Raw genomic sequence first — 18,248 nt, forward strand, 5'->3', positions numbered from 1 at the left:
TGTAGTAAAAAGGTACATTTATGCTCATTTTTCAAATGATGAGTGAACTCTCTGATGTTCTCATTTTAGAGAGGGGGAAAGAAAAAAAATAATAAATCAAGTCAGACTTTGTTGTGTGTGCACCTGTTTTTTGCCTCCAGGCCCAAGCAGCTTCCACTGCTTGGGCTGTTTGATGCATTTGATGACAGATGCCGTCCACAGGGAAGCAGGAAAGATTTGCAAAACACCCCAAGAACAAAAGAAGAGAAGAGCAATAAGAGACCAATACAGATCTTTAATAACAAACTGTAAAACCGGCACTTTGTGAACCACTTTACAACCTGCAAGAGGCAGTTTTCCTTTCTTTTCAACGTCATTCATTTTGCACATTATTAAAATAAAACTTTGTCCTGAAGCATTACACCAAACAATGTCCTACCAACAATACTATACAATGAAGATACATACAGTATAAACAAGATAAAGCACCTTTTTTTGTCTTAGTAAATACTATTAATAATTAAACATTTGGAGTTACAGACACAGATAAATGAGTTTGTCATTTGTGTGTGGTATCATCAGTGCATGGAAAATACTCCAAATACAGGTCCTGGGACTGTGATGTCCCTGTAAGCACCTGAGTTTATGTGTATACCAAAAGTTACTGTAATTTTTTGGAGATTGATTAGCCTACATATGAATGACTTGGTTTATACAGTATATTCAAAAAAGTAAAAAACAGTTGGATGTATATGCTTTGACTGCTACAGATCTCCTACTGTCTGAGGATGTCAGCTTTCACATTACAACATGTAGCACCAAGTTGTTTATACAAAGCCTTATAATAATGAATGTCAACGCATTACAGTAAAGTGTAAAAACAATACAAAAGAATAGGTTGGAAGAATGTGTTCAAGGTGCACAAATGTCCAAGTAAGGTACTGCACGATTTGGTCCTTTAGCAAAATAGACTAAAAGAATCATGTAACTCCTGCAAAAATGGAGAATCCTTTCTTAAAACAACGTAATTTTATTTTTTTTCAAGTATACTTTTATATAAAAACACATTTATTTAAGTGATGTTTAAGCCCCAACTGAAGGACTAAGTTCATATCTGCCATTAGTCCTCACATTTGTGTAATAAAAAAACACGCACATAAGAAGACATAAAGTGACTATGGAAGTATTTATCGATAGCATTTCACAGAAAACAGCTGTGCAATCTGTTTCACCATAATGAGTTGTCTTAAACATGTATAACTGTGAAAAATTACAGACTCTTATTCACAACTCTTCCCACCCCTCAGTTTATAGATTCTGATGTGTCCTTCCTCAAGGGAATCTTAAAGCTGGTAAGTTTTTGACCAAACAGCTGACTCAGAATGTGGTTCTGGGACTCTGCCGTACGGTAGGAGTTACTCTCCAATGTTCTTACACCCATCTTTGGCCTAAGCTTGTTTAAAGAATTGTTTATTGGTACTGTAGGCACTTTTGATACAGGAGAGTGCCCAGATCTCCCAAGAGGTCCCCTTTTGGCTTTATACTCCCCATTTTGAGGTGTAATGATGTCAGGTTTCTTTGGTACACAGCTTTCAAGCAAACCTTTTCTTGCTTGTAAGCTCAAGTTTACATTCTTGCACTTGGAAATAATTTTGTTGCCAACAACATCATCGCGAACAGAGGAGAGGACAGGATACTCGTTTGCTCCCTCCGATCTTCTTTGCAGCGAGGGATTTGCACATTTGCTCGGACGAAATTTCTTTTTAGGCTTAGAATCAACAGTGAAGTTCTCTTGGGTGACCAGGGAGGAAACCCTCTGCAGCATATGTGCAGATTTCATGTCCTTTCTTCTCTTCTGTAGTTTCACAAATTCCTTGTCATCAGACGCAGACAGTGCTTGAATAGGAAGCTTCGACTGAGGAGATGGTGTTGCTTCCATTGCCTTTGCACAGCTACTTCCAGTGCTGATTTTAGTGTTTTCTAGAGGTGTAGCTGGGGCAGCATTATTTTTAATCTGACTGCAACTTTCTTGTTCAGCACCATGAGATAAGGCCTGCTGTTTAGTGTCATTACAAGACAATGTGCTATCCCTCTGCTCATCATTCCCCTGCTGGGTTGTCTCATCAACAGCTAATTCTACAGACTCAGGTGTCTGCAGAAAATTTTGATTTTCTGTTGAGCAGACAAAAGAGTTCTCAAAAACTGCTGGAGGCAAATCTGTTTTATCTTTAACTACCTCCTCTTCCATTGTGTTTCCATTATATACAGTACATGAATTTGCCTCTGTTCTTATGCAGACTAACTCATTCTCTTCTTTGACATCACATGATTCAGTTATTGTTTTTTCATTGCCCTCTTTATCGAGGTTAGGTAACAGAGTCACATTAGGTTCCTCTTCCTTGGCTGCTGTAGATCCAGAGGAACTCAGGTGAATACAGTTCTCCAAGTCTTTAAGCATCTGAGAGCAGTCTGCAGTAATGTCCTCCGTTTTCACATTTGCGTTGCTTGAGTCGTCCTGGTATTCATTTGGGATGGTTTGTGTAGCGTCATCAGCTGTGGGCACACAGGGGTTTGAAGACTGTGTGTCGGCATTCTGATTTAAGTGAATTGAGCTCAAACTTGCAATGCCACTGTCTGAGCTGTTCTCTGGCAGGCTGTCAGAGAGAAGCCTCTTCTTCTTACTCGCAGGTGAATCACATTCACTTTCTTTGGATGCAGATACTTTGACAGGTCTGAGGACGCCCCTGAATTTGAAGATTTTATTACTCCCTGAAAGGTGCTTTTCCATGTGACGGTCAAACTGCTCTTTTTTTGAGAACGTGTAGTTGCAGGTGCTGCAGATGAAAGACTTTTTAATCACATGCATGACATCGGCACAGAGCTCGCAGGTGTAAAGGGTTGTGTGCTTTGAATCAAGATCGTCCATCTCCTCATGAGCACTCCTCAGATGCTCCTTGAGCTCCTGGGCCTCCTGATAAGAAACAGGACACTTGTGGCACAGAAATATCCTCTCCAGGTTGTGCACCACTAAATGCCTCTGGAGTTTGAAGGGTTTGGGGAACTGCTTTCCACAATGATGACAGTCTCTTGAAGGGTCTTTGCAGTTGGGATGCATTTCCACACTCTTAGGCGTTTCTGTTTTGTGGAGGACCTCAACTGGGGTTAAGGTGGTCTGTTTTCCACCTCCTCCACTGCTTGTTTTAGTTTTGTTTGCTTTAGTCTCAGCTCCTTCTCCTGTAGCTGCTTTATCCTGTTCTTTAGAAGCTTTACTTGACTCTCTGTTGGCTTTGCTGGGCCGCTGCTGCATGATTGAGGATATAAAGTTCTTCACAGCCGTTTCTTGCATCAAGCAACCTGAAATGCCAAGCATGGACCCTTGAGTCTGACCTCTCCTGGCAAACTGAGTGGCATGCTCCCTTAAGTGTTCATTGTACATCCAAACATCTGAAATCTCCTTCAGGCACATTCCGCAGGTCCAGATTCCTGTCTTGTTTTTGGCATGCTTTTCCCTCAGGTGGTCTCTCAGCTGCTCCCTTGAACTGAACTTACGCTGCACACACATGTAACAAGTAGGGGGAGGGGAGGGGTTGTGGGAGAGCTTGTGAAAGTTCAGCTCTCCAAGGGTGAGGAACCAGGTGAAGCATACTTTGCATTTGTACTGCTTATCTTTTACTTTCATCCCTCCATCTTGTCGTTTTCTGCCTCGCCGCTCTGTCTCTTTCTTTGATTTCTCATCTTCCTTGCACTCCTCATCTGCAGCCTCAGGAGGAGGAGAATCTTGGATGTGTATTCCAGAGTTAAGGAACTGCATCTCGGGAAGCTGAAATGTTGTGTTGATATTTTGAATGTCGATGGTTTGGAAGGACTGAGGACCCTGACCAGCATGTGGCTCTACTGTGCAGGAAGTGGCTGGCAGAGAGTCCTTGTGTTTGCAATCACTGGGTTCAGATGTCACCACTGGGCATGAATTAAAGCTAGTGAAACCACTGGGAGAGCTCCATTTAGCTGTAGATGTGACATTACTTTCAAAAGGACTCAACAGATTGCTTCCAAGCTCACAGTTATCCTCCTGACTGTTTTGCTTTACATCCGACACTGGCTTGTCATCAGCCTTTAAAGTGCTGTTGTGACACATGTTTAGCATGATGGCATCGTCAATAGAAATGGTCTCATATTCACAGGGATTACTTTTAGGATCACTTATGGTCTTCCCACTTTGGCCTTCCACAAATCGGTCTTTATTTTGCTTGAAAGTTTCAGGGGGAAGATTATCTGCAGCCACATCTGAAGGAATTGATAACTTCTGTCTTTTGTTTCTCTTGCCATACACCCTCGAGCACTTTTTCCTTTTGGCTTCCTCATCTCGAGGAAACAACTGCGAGAATGTGGTATCATCATCAAGTATGGCCCTCAAGTCTGAACTAATGCTGGGAGAACTGGGAGGGGAGGAATTTAGACAAGAGAGGGAATTTAAATTCTCAGCGGTGCATTTCATGTCTGTTGAAACATTTCTAAGAATCTCTAGGGCAAGGCTGTCCTCAGGTGCTTTTGAATCAGACTCAACAAAGCTTCCATTAATCTCATTCTCTATAAATGCACTTTCAACATTTCTTTCTGTGCAAGTCTCTAAATATGCCATAGCTGTCATCTTTGTCTCTCCAAACTGATTGTGCGCCACAGTTTCACTCAATTTCTTTTGCTCTTCAGTTAAGGTTTGAGTGGTGTTTTTAAAGGTGAGGTCTGCAGCAACTTGGTGCAGGAACTCCTCTGTTTCAGAAGCAACTCTATCATACATTTTTTCCTCGGGGTGTTTGCTTTGCTCTTGTAAAACACTGCTTTTAAATTCAGGAGTTATGGCTTGAAGAATGTCTGTTTTTAATATTTTCAAGAGCTCGTCAGAGAAAGGGTCAGCATTCCGGTCACTGATCTTGTTCTTTCTTCCTTTGTTGTTCTTCTTTGCCTTTGTCTGCAGTAGAGGCTTTTGATGGCTTATCTCATCAACTGTCACACTGCTCATCGAAGTTGCCATTTTTTTCAGGGCTGATTCCATCTCTGTTGTTTTAGAGGTAAGAGAGTCACTTATCTCAGGCAGGCCTTCTTTTTTAGTTGCTGTGAAACACTTTTGTGAATCATCTCTCAATTTTTTCACCGGTTCTTCAGTCCCCTGATTACTGGCTGTTGAGTTCTTTGTGCATTTCTCGGGTCTGGCAGTGTGCTTCATGGCCTTGTGTCTCTTTAGCCCTGGCACAGTTCTGAAACACATGAAACAAATCTCACAGAGCACTTTATTCTCTGGATTGCTGCTCTGTGAGTTCTTCTGTATTGTCTCTTTTTGTGTTTGCTGACCTGTTAAACATGGACTCCCTTTTATTTTTAGCTCTATTTCTGGTGGGAGGGGAACTCTCTCATTTTCACAGATCAGCGGTGGATCCGCTTTTTTGGAATGTGCATTATCTTCAAAAGAACACTTGTGAGAATCTAAACTGACTAAAGGAACTTCTGTCTGTAGGTCAGCTTGGATGCACAAATCCTTGACAGGCTGATCTGGATCAGGGAATACCTGCAGGCTTATCTTTGTATTATCATCTGAAGATTGTGACTTTGGGATGTCAGAAGTGAGACCAAATGAGAAACAACTGAATTTCATGCTTTCCTGCAGAACCAGAGGGTCATTGGATTGCTGTATTTTAGCTACAGCATCAGATGCTTGTGGCACTGTCTCTGTGTCAGTTTGGTTTAAGATCAATGTAGGGTTAATGCTTAGGTCACATGACTCACAGCTCTCTGTGGGTCTTGGCTTGGTAACAGGATCTTCCTCAGGTTTATCAGCAGGTGATATTGGTATGTAGTCATACTGGTTAAGCTGTGGAGGTTCATCTGACACTTTGTAGTAGTTCAGGGGGCTGAGCTTTAAATCATACATCTGATCAACTTTTTCAACTTTGTCTATTACCTTTGGCGGTTCTGCTGTATTTCTCTCTGGAACTGGAGATAAACTGACAGTTTTAGTTGATGAGATCATTGTGAATTCCAGTGAAGGTGAGCTCATTAGAGAAGAGTCCATCTCAGCCACTCCTTCTATTGAATTATTGTTTGTTGCCTCTTTGTTATCCTTGATTGAAGGAGCATTTTGAGGGCATTGGTCAATTAGTTTAATGCTGTCGTTACCTATTAAAAGTAAATCTGTTTTTGAGTCACAGTTCTGTGTAGGAGTTTGGTGAGAAGATAAAATAGGACTTGGTGGTGAGGCAGTGTCCAAAAAGGTGCAGGGGATTTCTTCATCTGCCTTTCTGCATGGGGAGTTCTGCTGGCTTGCCATGAAATCAACAGGAAGATGGTCTTTGATGTCTTGAACATTCAGAATCTTCTCTTGCTTGGCAAATACAAGCCCTGCTTCAGTTTTTAACGGCTCATTAAACTGAGTCACTTTGCAGGAATTGCCATAAATGATGTCGTCAGACTGTGACAGGATCAACAGATTGCTTTGTCCCTCTGCAGATTGGGAGTCACGGAGGGGTGAGCCACATCTTTCTGGATTGGTTTTGAACAGCCCAAGATTGCAGGGCTTATCTTTATTAACCATATCCAAAGACACATTTGATTTACAGTATGCATTTGAAGAGCTGAGGTTTTCAGAGGAAGAGATTGCAATCAAATTTCCTTGTTTTGATGTCTCAGTAATTTCAGCAATTTTCAACTCAACAGCTTGTGATGCACTAATGTTTTCATGATTGGTAATGTCATTAGTGTATTGTTGTTCCAGGTCTGCTTTGATCACATCTGCCATTTTCTGGCCATTCTCCTCAGTGGGGTCACCTGGAGCAGGTGAAGAATGTTGGCTCTTAGTTTGATAAGTAATCTGCTCTGCTGCCTCTGGTTCCTCACAAACTTCTCTGCAATCACTTTTATTTTCAGTCAAACTGTTAAAATTCTCTCTTTCACTGATGACTGAGCAGCTAGCAGAAATTACATCTGATGCAACTTTGGTTCTGGCATTTTGCTCATTATTTGTGGATTCATGCTGTTGCAAGGTAACTGGCTTCTTGCTTTCAGATGAAGGGTCAGTGTCATTGTGGACAGATATCTGTGACTCGTCAAGAATTATTTCATTTTCATGCTGCTGTTCAATGATATTTTGAAAGGACAAAACACTATCATTTCTGTTGATTGCTTCTTTTTTGTAGCAAGCTTCCCTCTCAGCTGCATCAGGGGCCTGACATTCTGCCTGTTCGTGTCGTTGACTAGGAGAGTTGACATTTGGCTCCTTCTCTGATACAACAGGTTCTTTTTGAAAGATAGAGTCTGAAATCACCTCTAAGCTTTTCATGAGATTTTCAGTGTATCTTCTTTGCTCTAAAATGTCTTCTTTTGTTTCTGCAGGAGTCTCCTTTTCAACCTTCCTCTGGTCTAATTTCTGGTCAGAATGGAGTTCTGCTTCTTTACCGTGAATCTGAGTGTGAGGGCTGTGATTTTCACCCAAGTCAAACTGGAATGTGCTGGACCATGGGAGATCTGATTGGGTTAAAATTTCTGAATGGTTGACTGTTTGATCTGAGCATTTAATGTTCAACCTTTTGCTTTCACACTCAGAGTTCTCAGCAATCCGTAAAGATGAAAATTTGCTAATTTGCAGTTGCTTTGGGGCTTGCTGGAGGGCTAGGGTTTCCATCTTATTTGTCTGAAGCTGATTTTCAAGCTCATTGACTATTCTCTTTATCTCCAGCTCATCTTCTGATGCACAGCTGCTGAGATTTGCACTGTAGTCAATTATTTTCTCTGGAAGTGACAATGGGATGTGAGCGTAATCTGTCTTCTTCTCATTTGATTTCTCAGAAATACCTTTGTACTGAGATAGCTCATTGCGTAGCATGGGATTTACAATGAGGTTCCAATCTCTCTGTTCAATAAACGGAGAAAAAGAAGAGACAAACAACTCCTTTTTGTCAGCTGTGCTTTCCACTGAATGGAAACTGTCTTTTTGTATGGGCAACTCGGAGTAAAGGCCACTGTCAAACCCTCCTAGGTCCCCAAACATGGAGGCAGTGTCAAAGGAAAGTGGAGATTTGATAAGACCTTGCTCCTGATCCATGGGGTAGGGCATAAGGTGGAGTGCATCTTTCTGTATCAGCGGACTGTGATTTCCAGTTGGGGACAAGCACATCTCATCCATCAAAGATGTACAAAGAGATGTGGGTCTGTGAACGTCTAGGTCATTGACCAAAATAATTGCCTCTTTCACCATGCAGGCATTCTCACTCTGTTTCTCCAATGTGGCAGTGCCTGATAGCTGGAGCTGTGTGGCTTTTGGCCCCTCACCCATCTCGTTCTTTGTGTTTTTGTCCACATTAAAATCAGCTTCTCCTGTAATACCAGAAGAGGATGACTCAACCTCCACAGTTTTGTTATCTGTGGTGCTGTCTGGTTTGTCCATACTCTTCAGAGTGTTGCCAACTGAACTTTCCTTTTTACGAGGCACAAGTTTGTCTCTTGATTTGGCCTGAGAGGTTCTTCTTTTTTCATAGTTCCTCACTGACTCTCCCCCTTTTTGTGGGGACGTTAGCAAATCAGGAACTTCTGGATTTGAGAACTTCTGTGGGTCTTCTGTAATTCCTTTGTTATCAGAATATGTTGTCTTGTCGATATTATATTTCTTGACAGATTTAGTGAATGTCAGTGCAAGGGTGCTGGACTCTTTAAAAAGCTTCTGCGGAGTGGATTTATTATGTTTTTTTTGCTCTGGGGACTCGTTCTTTCTCTCATTGTCTGAGTCAGTGCGGTCAGCGCTTTTGGGGCTCACAGAGGTGCTGAGTTCACTGCTCGTGGACGACCTGCTGCCTCGCCTCCTGAGTCTCTGGTGTTTCTCTGGTGTGAGAGACAGCTCTTCACTTTTCTTCATTTCAATGCACTCTTTGGATTTGTGCCTCCATGCTGCTTGCTCTCTCTCACTTCTTGCTCTCCATTTACACTGTTTGGTGTAGGTGTATTTACAGCGACTGCTTTGATTCAGCCGGCCCTGGCTGGCTATCTTCACAGGCTCACACTCATCTTCTGAGTCGGATACATAATCATATTCGCCAACTGCGGGATTCTGCACTGCTGGAGTGAGCCGCTCCATCACTAGGGAGAACTGGAGGTTTTTGGTACCTTTAACATGAAGCTTGTGGAGTTTATTTTTTTGCTGGACTATTTTGTGGATGAGTTCTTTGCTCCAGGTGCCCCCTCCAGTGCTTTTCCTCTTGCTTTCTTTAGCTGCAGCTCTCGAGGTTGGAGATGTGGAGGCCTGCGAAGCTGCTGACCCCCTAAGCGCAGGGCTGTCCTGAAAGCTTTTCAAACCACAGTGCTGGGAAAACTTGCCAGATAAGAGAAACCTTTCTGGGCTCATGTTGTTGTCCCCACTTTTACACATCTTTCCAGTCTCATTCACTTTACTCTCTTGTTCCCAAGATGTTTCACTAGTGAATTCTTTTGAATTTTTGGGGTAGCCATCCTTTTTAACATCTTTTTCATCTTTCTGAAAACGTTTAGCTTTTTTCTCTTTACTCTCAGAATCAGAGTCGTAACACTTTTCTTGTGCAAATAACTTTTTATCTGCTCCATGTTTATTTTTGCTTGGGGGAAGTGTAGATTCTTTTGCTTTTAGAGACTGTTTGGTTGATGATGTTTTGACAGTGATGAGATCATCATCAACAAATGCATCAATAAAGCTGCTGTCTATCTCTGCATTGTCTGACTGATATCCAAGCCCATTCAGAGCTTCTGTTATTAGGCTGTCTAACTTGGCATCCTCCATCTCCAGCTCTGGCAGGGAGATAGGAATGGTATTGGGACCAGATAACAAACCCAGTTTCAGCAGGTCATCCTTATTGTCTCCTTTACCTTCACTCTCAGATATCAGTTCTCCATTTTTGTTAAGACCCAACAATGACAAATGAAGATCAGATGGACACCTTGAGAGTGAAGTATTTGACATGGCTAATGCAGCTTTGACTGGTTCTACCTGGAACTTCCTGTTTTCCTCCATCTTTGACAAATCTTTGAGTTCGTTTTGGGCAAGTGTGTTTTGAGTGCAGTACTGCTTGTGGCCTAAAAAAGAGACCAAGTTGCTGAAATTCTGATCACACTGTTTGCATGTCAGGAGCACATCCAACTGATCAAGATTTGCAGTGGCAAGTGAGCTGGATAAGAGGGGATGTGCTGAATATGGAGGAGGAGGCTGATGGTGCTCAACACCAAAACTGTCCATGTAATCTTTACTACTGTCCAGGGGTGTTTTTGGATGTGTGCCGTTTTGCAGATAGCTTATTGTATTGTCTTTGGTCCTGTCTGGCATGTAGGGAAGGCTTCTTGGAATGTCAGAAGGAAACGGTTGGGAGTGTGTGCTCATGTGATCAGATTGTAACTTAGCTTTGGCCTGTGGCTCCTGATAGAACAGGTGATGTGAGGCTGTCTTTGACATCGGACCGTCTTCTGTGGCCATATTAATGGGACTTGTGGATGTTGGCGAGAGGGAAGAGCATGTGCTACTGGATTGAGGGTTATGGACTGGAGAAGGCAAAGGAGACTCATACGGCGACACCTTTAAAAGCCCCATGGGTGGAACTTGTGGTGGTGGATAGCTATAGTTTCTTGATTTAGCTGTTGAAGTAGTCTGATTGAGTCCAAAGTACACTGACTTATTCTTGGCCTCGCACAGCTGTGTGTGGGTCATTTCCAGTTTGAAAGCTGAGACTGCGGAGTTGTTTTGTTTTATGTTTTCATGTTTTTGGTTTAACAGCACTCCACTGCTTCTGGTGCTCTGGAATAAGTTATGCTTGTGCACTTCACTCTCATCCTGCCAGTCAGCTGGAGAGACCATATAGGCCATTTTCTGATTGTTAATTTGCCTTGATGAGTCTATCCTGTTAAGGTTTGGCATTGCAGAATTTGGTCGCATGTGCTGCCAAGGCACTCTATTGTTTTTAGATGAATTTGGCCGATGGTCTATGGCTGTCTGATTCTGGAACTGAAACTTCTCACTCATAACAGGGTACTGGACGGTGTTTTGATCTGCTGTTGAATATGTTTTATTAGGCCCCTCCCATGAGTGTGGCGGCCTGCTCACGACCTTAGTGCTGATGGATTTATCAAAAGGTGTTGCACCCGTGGTGATGCTGTTGGCTACAGGATTGTTAAATGTTCTGTTGGTGAAATGCATTGGGGAGCCTGGAGTCTGTGAAATATTTCTTGTGGGCACACCAGCCTGTATGAGTGTTCTCTGGCTGGCAGCTGCATCTTTGGGGTGACAGTTTCTCTTTCTCCCTGATGTGATGGCTGCATCCTGACAATCTGCCTGAGAACTTGTGTCTGAGCTCACAGGTAGAGCAGTCTTTCCCTGTTCTGACTGCTGTGAGCTAGAACCCGAGCTGTCACTGCTCGGTGAGTCTTCAGTCACAGTTCTGGAACACTGGATGGATGATGCCACCCCCTGAATAAATTGGGGCTCTTCGGGGTTGGAATAAGAGCTTCTATCTGACTGATGGTCAATATTGAATGGTGAGCTGTTCTGAGAAGAGTTTTGCCCATTTCCAGATGAAAAGGAAAAAGAGCTGTGGGTTATGTGTGGTTGAAGGTTCTGATCAGAGGCAAAAGATTCAGGGTTTGATTGCTCTAGTAAATTATATCCATACTGAAACTGAGAAGGCACAAATGTACTGGTGTTACTGGTTTCCGAAAGGGCAGTTGATTTTTGTGATGAAATCCCATAATTAGCACTACTATAGCTCTGTTCAGGAGACTGCCATACATTCGAGCCAGTAAGTGGGCACTCAGAAATTATCAGCTGACTTCCAGGCTGTGTGCTTTTACTCTCCATTGATGCTTGTTGCTGTGACAGGGGTGGGTGTAAGTGTGATGATGTTCCACTTGAGGAACCCAGTGCCTGTGAGGTATAGCTTGGGGAGATAATGTTAGAGGGATTCTCCTGGAAATAGTGGCTGTAGCTCAGCTCTTGCTGCTGCAGCTCGACCTTTCTTTCTGGCATGATGGGAACGTTGAAGCTGTAGCTGCCCGACACTGGGCCACGGCTAGGTTCCAGCTTCTTGGGTGGCAGAACCTTCTGTTGTGGGTAGGCTATGCCTATGGTGCGTGGATTTGTAATGCTTAGTCTGTACAGCTGCTGAGGGTTGCCACGCTCTGTCTTTCCTGACCGTTTCCCCTTCTCTCGGCTACGGCTCTTTCCACTCGGTGACTGGGGACTGCCTTTTCCAGCCGACCAAGTCCTGTCAGTGACAAATTTTGATCTGTTCTGCAGTGAACTGAAGTCAATCTTCCCCGTCTGCTGTGGCCTTATGACAGCTTCACGCTGCTGAGGATAGTCCTTTTCTTTCTCTAATGTTTCAGTCTTGGTCCCTTCAGTGCTGAGCCCAGCCTCAGTGCCTTTGGTTGATAAGTGCTCCGAAGATGACTTTGTGGTTTTATCACTCTGCTTTTCCAGGACAGTCCCTTCATCCTTTTGTTTGGACTCAGCATCCAGCTCTTTGACTGTATGCATTTGCTGAGTCTCTCCTGCCATGGTGCCCAGTCAGTGCTGTGAAGGCCTGGTCCTCAGAATCACTATCTGGGAAACAGGGACAACATCTTCTGCACAATGGGATTCAGTAAATATCCAGTGGCAAGAACTGCAGGGACAGGGCTGCTCGCTGCAAGCTCATCTCTTTATCCTCATGGTGGACCACGGTTTAGGCACTGAAGCAAAGCAGACCTGAAAGTAGAAGAAAAAAAACAAGATTGAAGTTTTTACTTGAGCAACGCTGTATGTCTTTTTAAAATCTGGCAATATATTTATAACCTTATCCAAAAAGGTACATTTTCTACTCAAAAGTAATAATTTTCATTTGTAAATTTATACTTAAAACGAAACTTTGGCCACATTCACAGAATAGGCTTTAGAAAAGGTATAGAAGTAAGATTCTTCCTTCAAGTTTTGATAATGGCCAGTTGGCAAAACTTTAGCATGACTACATGAGAAAATGATGCTTGAAAAAATAATGGAATGAAAATGGAAGTAAAATCATAATAATTATCAACAATAACAGTGATAAAATTTGTTACTGTTATTGTGTACCGTCACTTTCTAGGTAAAGATCATACAACAATATTGTGTTTTGTGAACCTGCCAGCAGAGGGCACTATTGTATTATTACACAGCAGTTTTGTTAATGCACGAGTGTAATTACTGAGGACTTTAAATAATCACCATACTCCTATTTCTTCTCATACTAACCCTATAGAACCTGTTATAAAATTACCCTCTTTTGAGAATAAGGAGACGTTTACAAAAACATAAACACAGATTTTTTTTTCTCAGGGCCACATTACTGCTCCTTTAAACAGCAATGACTGGATGATACATCAGTCTGGATCCTTGACGCAAACAGCCACAGAAGAAAGAGTTCAGTCCCTAAAGTATGCAATGCACATAGTACTTTAATATAAGAAAATAGAGCATGCAGATCCAAAAGGTTTTGCCAGTAAATGAATCACAGGCTCCTTAAAAGTAGAGACACAATGCCACAGTGTTCTGTTGCTACAGAGTGCTTCAGGTTTAGATCATGGAGGAATATCAAGGATTAGTCAGCCAGCCCTCAGAAAGTGAGAACTGTGGGCATGCTGATGTTTGTTGCATTCCCTCAGGTCTCCCAGACTCAACTTCTCAAGTCTGGGTTTACTTTGGCCTTTAGTTTTTTTGAGGTCCGACCAAATGAACCCTGGACTTAGCACCAAAATGGGATGTCTAGGCCTGGTAACTGTGCTTTTATCCAAAGTTCTGGTCTGTGTTCCCTCGCAATCAGTGATTCTCTGTTTCAGTTCTATCCAGTATGCTGAAAAGCCCTTCAGCACTCCTATTACTTCAGTAGAAAAAAAAAGTGTTTTCATTTGAGGAGTGACTGCTAATTTTATCATCAAATCCCAGTCCTACTGTATAAAACATTTGGCATCTATTACATGGGGCCTCTCCCCTGGGCAATGACTACTAAGTTGACTCTAAAACACACATACTGAAAGATGTGTTTTCTCCGTTTGACAGTCTGAGGTCTGGTCAAATGAACAAAGATAAAAAGATACCGTAAATATATCCATCCCCATAAATCTCTTAAGAGATCATGTTTTTAAAACTTTCAGGGTCATTTTGGGCTCAGCACCTGATTTTGTTTCCTGCCTGAAAGCCTCTTTATCAATCTAGAAGCTTAGTAGCTGTCCTATCCTAAGATAACAGTTGCATTTTCACTTTGAATTCTGAGTCCTATCTCAATTTCTCCTTTATAGTAAAAACTGTAAATGTAGCTAAATATCTATTAAACAAACCTTTGTTGATTTAGGTACCTTGCTTTGGTTACTTAAGTAACAAACAGAAAAACACACTATGCAGTTAGCTCTATATCAACATCAATTTATACAGTTCCCTGAAAAGAAGTAAGAATAATACCTTAACTTTTTGCATTTGAAAGATATTGTTGGGTATATGTCAGCATATAATAGTGCATAGTTGTAAAGCAGAAAGATGATATGTTTTCTAATAAATATTAGAAAGGTGGGCTGCATGATGGCACAGCAGGTTGCACTGTTGCCTGGTAGCAAGAAGGGTTTGGTTTTAACATCAGGTTGGTGAGTTTGTGTGCTCTCCCACTGCATGTAGGTAATTTCTACAAACAGTCAGACCACCTCCTACTATCTAAAAAACAGGACTGTGAGGTTGATTGGTGTCTTTAAACTGTCTTTGGGTATGAATATGTGTGTATGGGTGTGTGCCTCTGTGCATGGTTAATTATCCTGTGTGTCTCTGTGCCGCCCTGCAATTGGACTGCCGACATAGCCAGGGTGGAATTCAGCCCATCAGCCAATGACAGTTTGGGAGCAAGTATATAAAATGGATGGATGGAAACCAGAAAAGTGTAGTTTGAATTCTTCAGTTAGTTACCTTACAGCACAATGACAGTTGCAAGTCTTTAATTTTTTCTACCAGCTCAAAGCAGATTTCTCAAAATTCTTCTCTCCAGCTGAAACAATTCCACTGTGGCTGTGGCTGTACGTTTAGAGCCATCATCTTGCTGGAAGGGGAAACTCTCCCCAAGCCTCTTTTCTTTTTCAAGGCTGATTAGCTTCTTACTCTATACTGAAGAAATACTCCCTATGCATCCCCAGGATTACACTGTCAATACCATGTTTCACTGTGATGGCTCTTTTGTTGATAATGGTGTATACAAAAACACACATATACAGCATATGCTTGTGTCCTATTTTTTTTTTTTTAGCAAATCGACTGTTTAAAAAAAACAAAAACTGATGTATTCACAGGCAGGAAGAAAAGAGCTACAGGAGTCAGACAAGATAAGATCCATGCCAGCCTCAACTGCATAATTCATAAATGCTTATGATTGTTTTTAAGTTATTTCTCTAGTGTCTGTTCCCCTGACTCACTTTTGGTTTAATTTCCTGTGGCATTTAACAAGGTTTACAAGGGAAAAGTTAGACTGAGACTTAGTCTGGTTTTGGCCTGGTTGTGAAAAATAACATCCTCTTTCTACAGAATCTAAAAGCCAGTACCTGCTACTATCCGTGCCATAGGTTGGGGATACTGGGGTTAATGGCCCTGCCAGCATTTCCAGTGGGTAACGCTTGATGGAGCACCGCAAAGTCAACAGTGCTCATAAATCACAGCTTCAATTGTGTTTGCCTAGTCTGGCTGTTGCAGTTTTGGCATTCAAAAGAATGCCTCCAACAACAAAAAGAGCAGTATGGGTATCACAAGGACTTTAGAGAACTAGCACCAAAGCCTGAGCTGTCAGTTTGCAAAGAGTGAGAGGTCATTTATGTCCTTTCAGATGCCTTGTTGACTTCCCCTACCACCCTCAATAAATCTTCCCTTGCACCGTTCTCCTCCTTATAAGTCAGAATTACTTCATACACACACTCTAAACTGCCGCCCTTTTTGGCGTCGTTGGTAGGGCTTATTCATTTTTATCAAAAAAGCATAAATTGCTCTTGGACTGGGTATAAAGAAATTGTGGTGGTGACAAAACTGCATGCTGGGCACAACCTGATGTCAAACCCTCAGCGACTAGTCTAAAATTTGTTCTATAAAACTGTGCTTTAATGGAGTTTTTACAAGTCAATTAAGATGCATGTGCCTATGTGTGTTCTTTAGGCCTCCTGTCAAATCCCACAGTTTCTTCCACTGTGGCGCCCCATATGGCTTGACCACAACACCACCCCGATGCGTGAGACTGCTGTGTGCTTAAGAACTGGTGTATTTGTGGTATAGGCCCATCTGTGTTTTTGTGTGTGGGCAAGTAACTAACCAGACCAAAAGTGCATAAACTTCTCTTTTCTTTTCTTCATTACTCTAACAGGGATATGTGTTGACTTCTTGCAGGAATGAGGGAGTGGGTAAAAGGTGCTTGACTGAAAAGTCAATTTCCGGAAAGTCTTTTTCCTCTCATTTTTGTGGAGGATGTATGAGGTGCTGGCTTGAGTGAATAAATGGTGGTAGCACTCTGAAAAACTTTGTCCATTCATCACATCAGTGCCTTACATAATTGTTTCTGCAGCTCCTAAGCAGTTAAAGGTCCAAATAAGCATTCTTTTTCTCTGGACTCTGGCTGTTTTTGCACTTATTTTTACAAGTGGATTACTGGAGACAAACTGTCAGGCCTAAGAAAATATATATTTACAGTATTTAAAAGTCATTTGCTTAAAAAAAATGTAAAATAAAGGCCTAAAGAAAAAGAAAGAGGCAGTTCTTGCATGATTGGCAACCTGGGAGAGCCCCTCTGCATGACTGATTTCAAATCTTTAATTTTCTGTACCTGAATATTAAGATGCCTTGATGACGTGATAAACACTTATGGAAGCTGTTAATAGATAGGATACAGTAGGCAACAAGGGGATATTTAGAAGCAGAAAAAAAAAGTGGTCCAAATAAAGAGCAGCTACTGTATGAACCAGTTACAAAACTAAGAATCACTGTAGCAACCATAATTCTATCCAGAAATTGAAGGCTGGTCCATGTGGCTCAGTCAAACCGATAAGCTGCTATAGCTCAGTTTGTTAAGCTCTCATTTTAACCTTAATCTTGAACAAAAAAGTCCACCAATCAATGCCTGGTATTTATATTTTATTCTTTAAGATCTCTAATCAAAGAATCATTACACTTGGTCCATAAGTTGGAATTCTCCACACATCTCAGAGTTGTTTGTTTTCATTTAAAGAGACATTTAGAAGTTTTGACTGAAAAATCTCTTTGAAATAGACTTTTTTTTACACTTTACAACTAAAACATCCTTTGATGAGCAGACTGACATACCACAGGGGTTCAGCGCAGATGCAGCTATAAGTCTTTAGCTTATTTTTGTGAATTTACTGTGGGTCAAAAGTTCTTGCACTGTTTGGTGGGTGCACATTCAAGCACGTCCATGTTGAATGGGTCCAACCTAGCAAACAATCGAAGCATTATATTCAAGATGAGCTTCATGCATACTCAGAAGCGCCCAGCATCCAGCTCAACCAATGGCAACCAATATCAAAAAAGACAAACCTTTTTATGTACGAGAGCACGATACAAGAACGTGCAAAAGAGTGCTGCAGTTGTGTGTTTTGACCACAGATGGCAGTATCGCTAGAAAACTCTGTAATTCCTCTTTAAATCTGGGAATTTAAAGGTGAAGTAAAGGTCTTAAAGCATTCCTGTGCTATTTAGGATTTTTCTGACATGGTGTATTATCTTGTTGAGAGAAGCTACAGCTACTCAGCCACATAGCAACAAAGTATGATTTACAGTCTGTTCTGACAACTTTAAGTCAGGACCAACATTAAGCTCTTTAAAGTCAAAATTCCAGTTTTGCATATCTGAAATTAGAACTAGAATACCAAATATACATATAAAAGAATATATGGCTGTATACCCATCTTCTTTGATCAATGTATTAGTCATCACTGTCTACAAGCTAAAGCAGTCCACAACTTTAAGACTTTCCTGGGGATAGACTTTCATTTAGCTATGTTCAATGTTAAGTCTTGAAGCAGTGAAAGAAGGTAATGGCAGGGATTGAAATATACACAAAGAAAGGTACAAAAAACATAGTTCCAAACTAACACTGTTTATAAGAACTTCTAAGGGTGTTCTACCAAGATCTTAGTGCCAGAAACCACAGCATGCCTTCAGGGATCAATTGGAAGTCTTGTCTCAACAGATCAGGTACGTTCTAAAAGTAAAAGGGGAAACAGCACTTTCC

At 41.7% G+C, this 18,248-nt stretch overlaps 1 protein-coding gene across 3 annotated transcripts in view; it reads right to left on the reverse strand.

Annotated features, from left to right (window-relative positions):
- Nucleotides 1-254: 254 nt before the first annotated feature.
- The window catches only part of LOC119793080 (zinc finger protein 469), a 90,554-nt gene continuing 72,560 nt past the window's right edge, over nucleotides 255-18,248 (reverse strand). For all 3 annotated transcript variants that reach the window (XM_038300057.1, XM_038300059.1, XM_038300058.1), the window contains one exon: nucleotides 255-12,718. In XM_038300057.1, coding sequence (XP_038155985.1) covers nucleotides 1,283-12,529 — 11,247 coding nt within the window. In that variant the 5' untranslated portion in view covers nucleotides 12,530-12,718 and the 3' untranslated portion in view covers nucleotides 255-1,282. The remainder of the gene's footprint in view (nucleotides 12,719-18,248) is intronic.

The sequence above is a fragment of the Cyprinodon tularosa genome, unplaced genomic scaffold (genome assembly GCF_016077235.1).
Source record: "Cyprinodon tularosa strain WSP-4 unplaced genomic scaffold, ASM1607723v1 ctg44, whole genome shotgun sequence".
Lineage (NCBI taxonomy): Eukaryota > Metazoa > Chordata > Actinopteri > Cyprinodontiformes > Cyprinodontidae > Cyprinodon > Cyprinodon tularosa.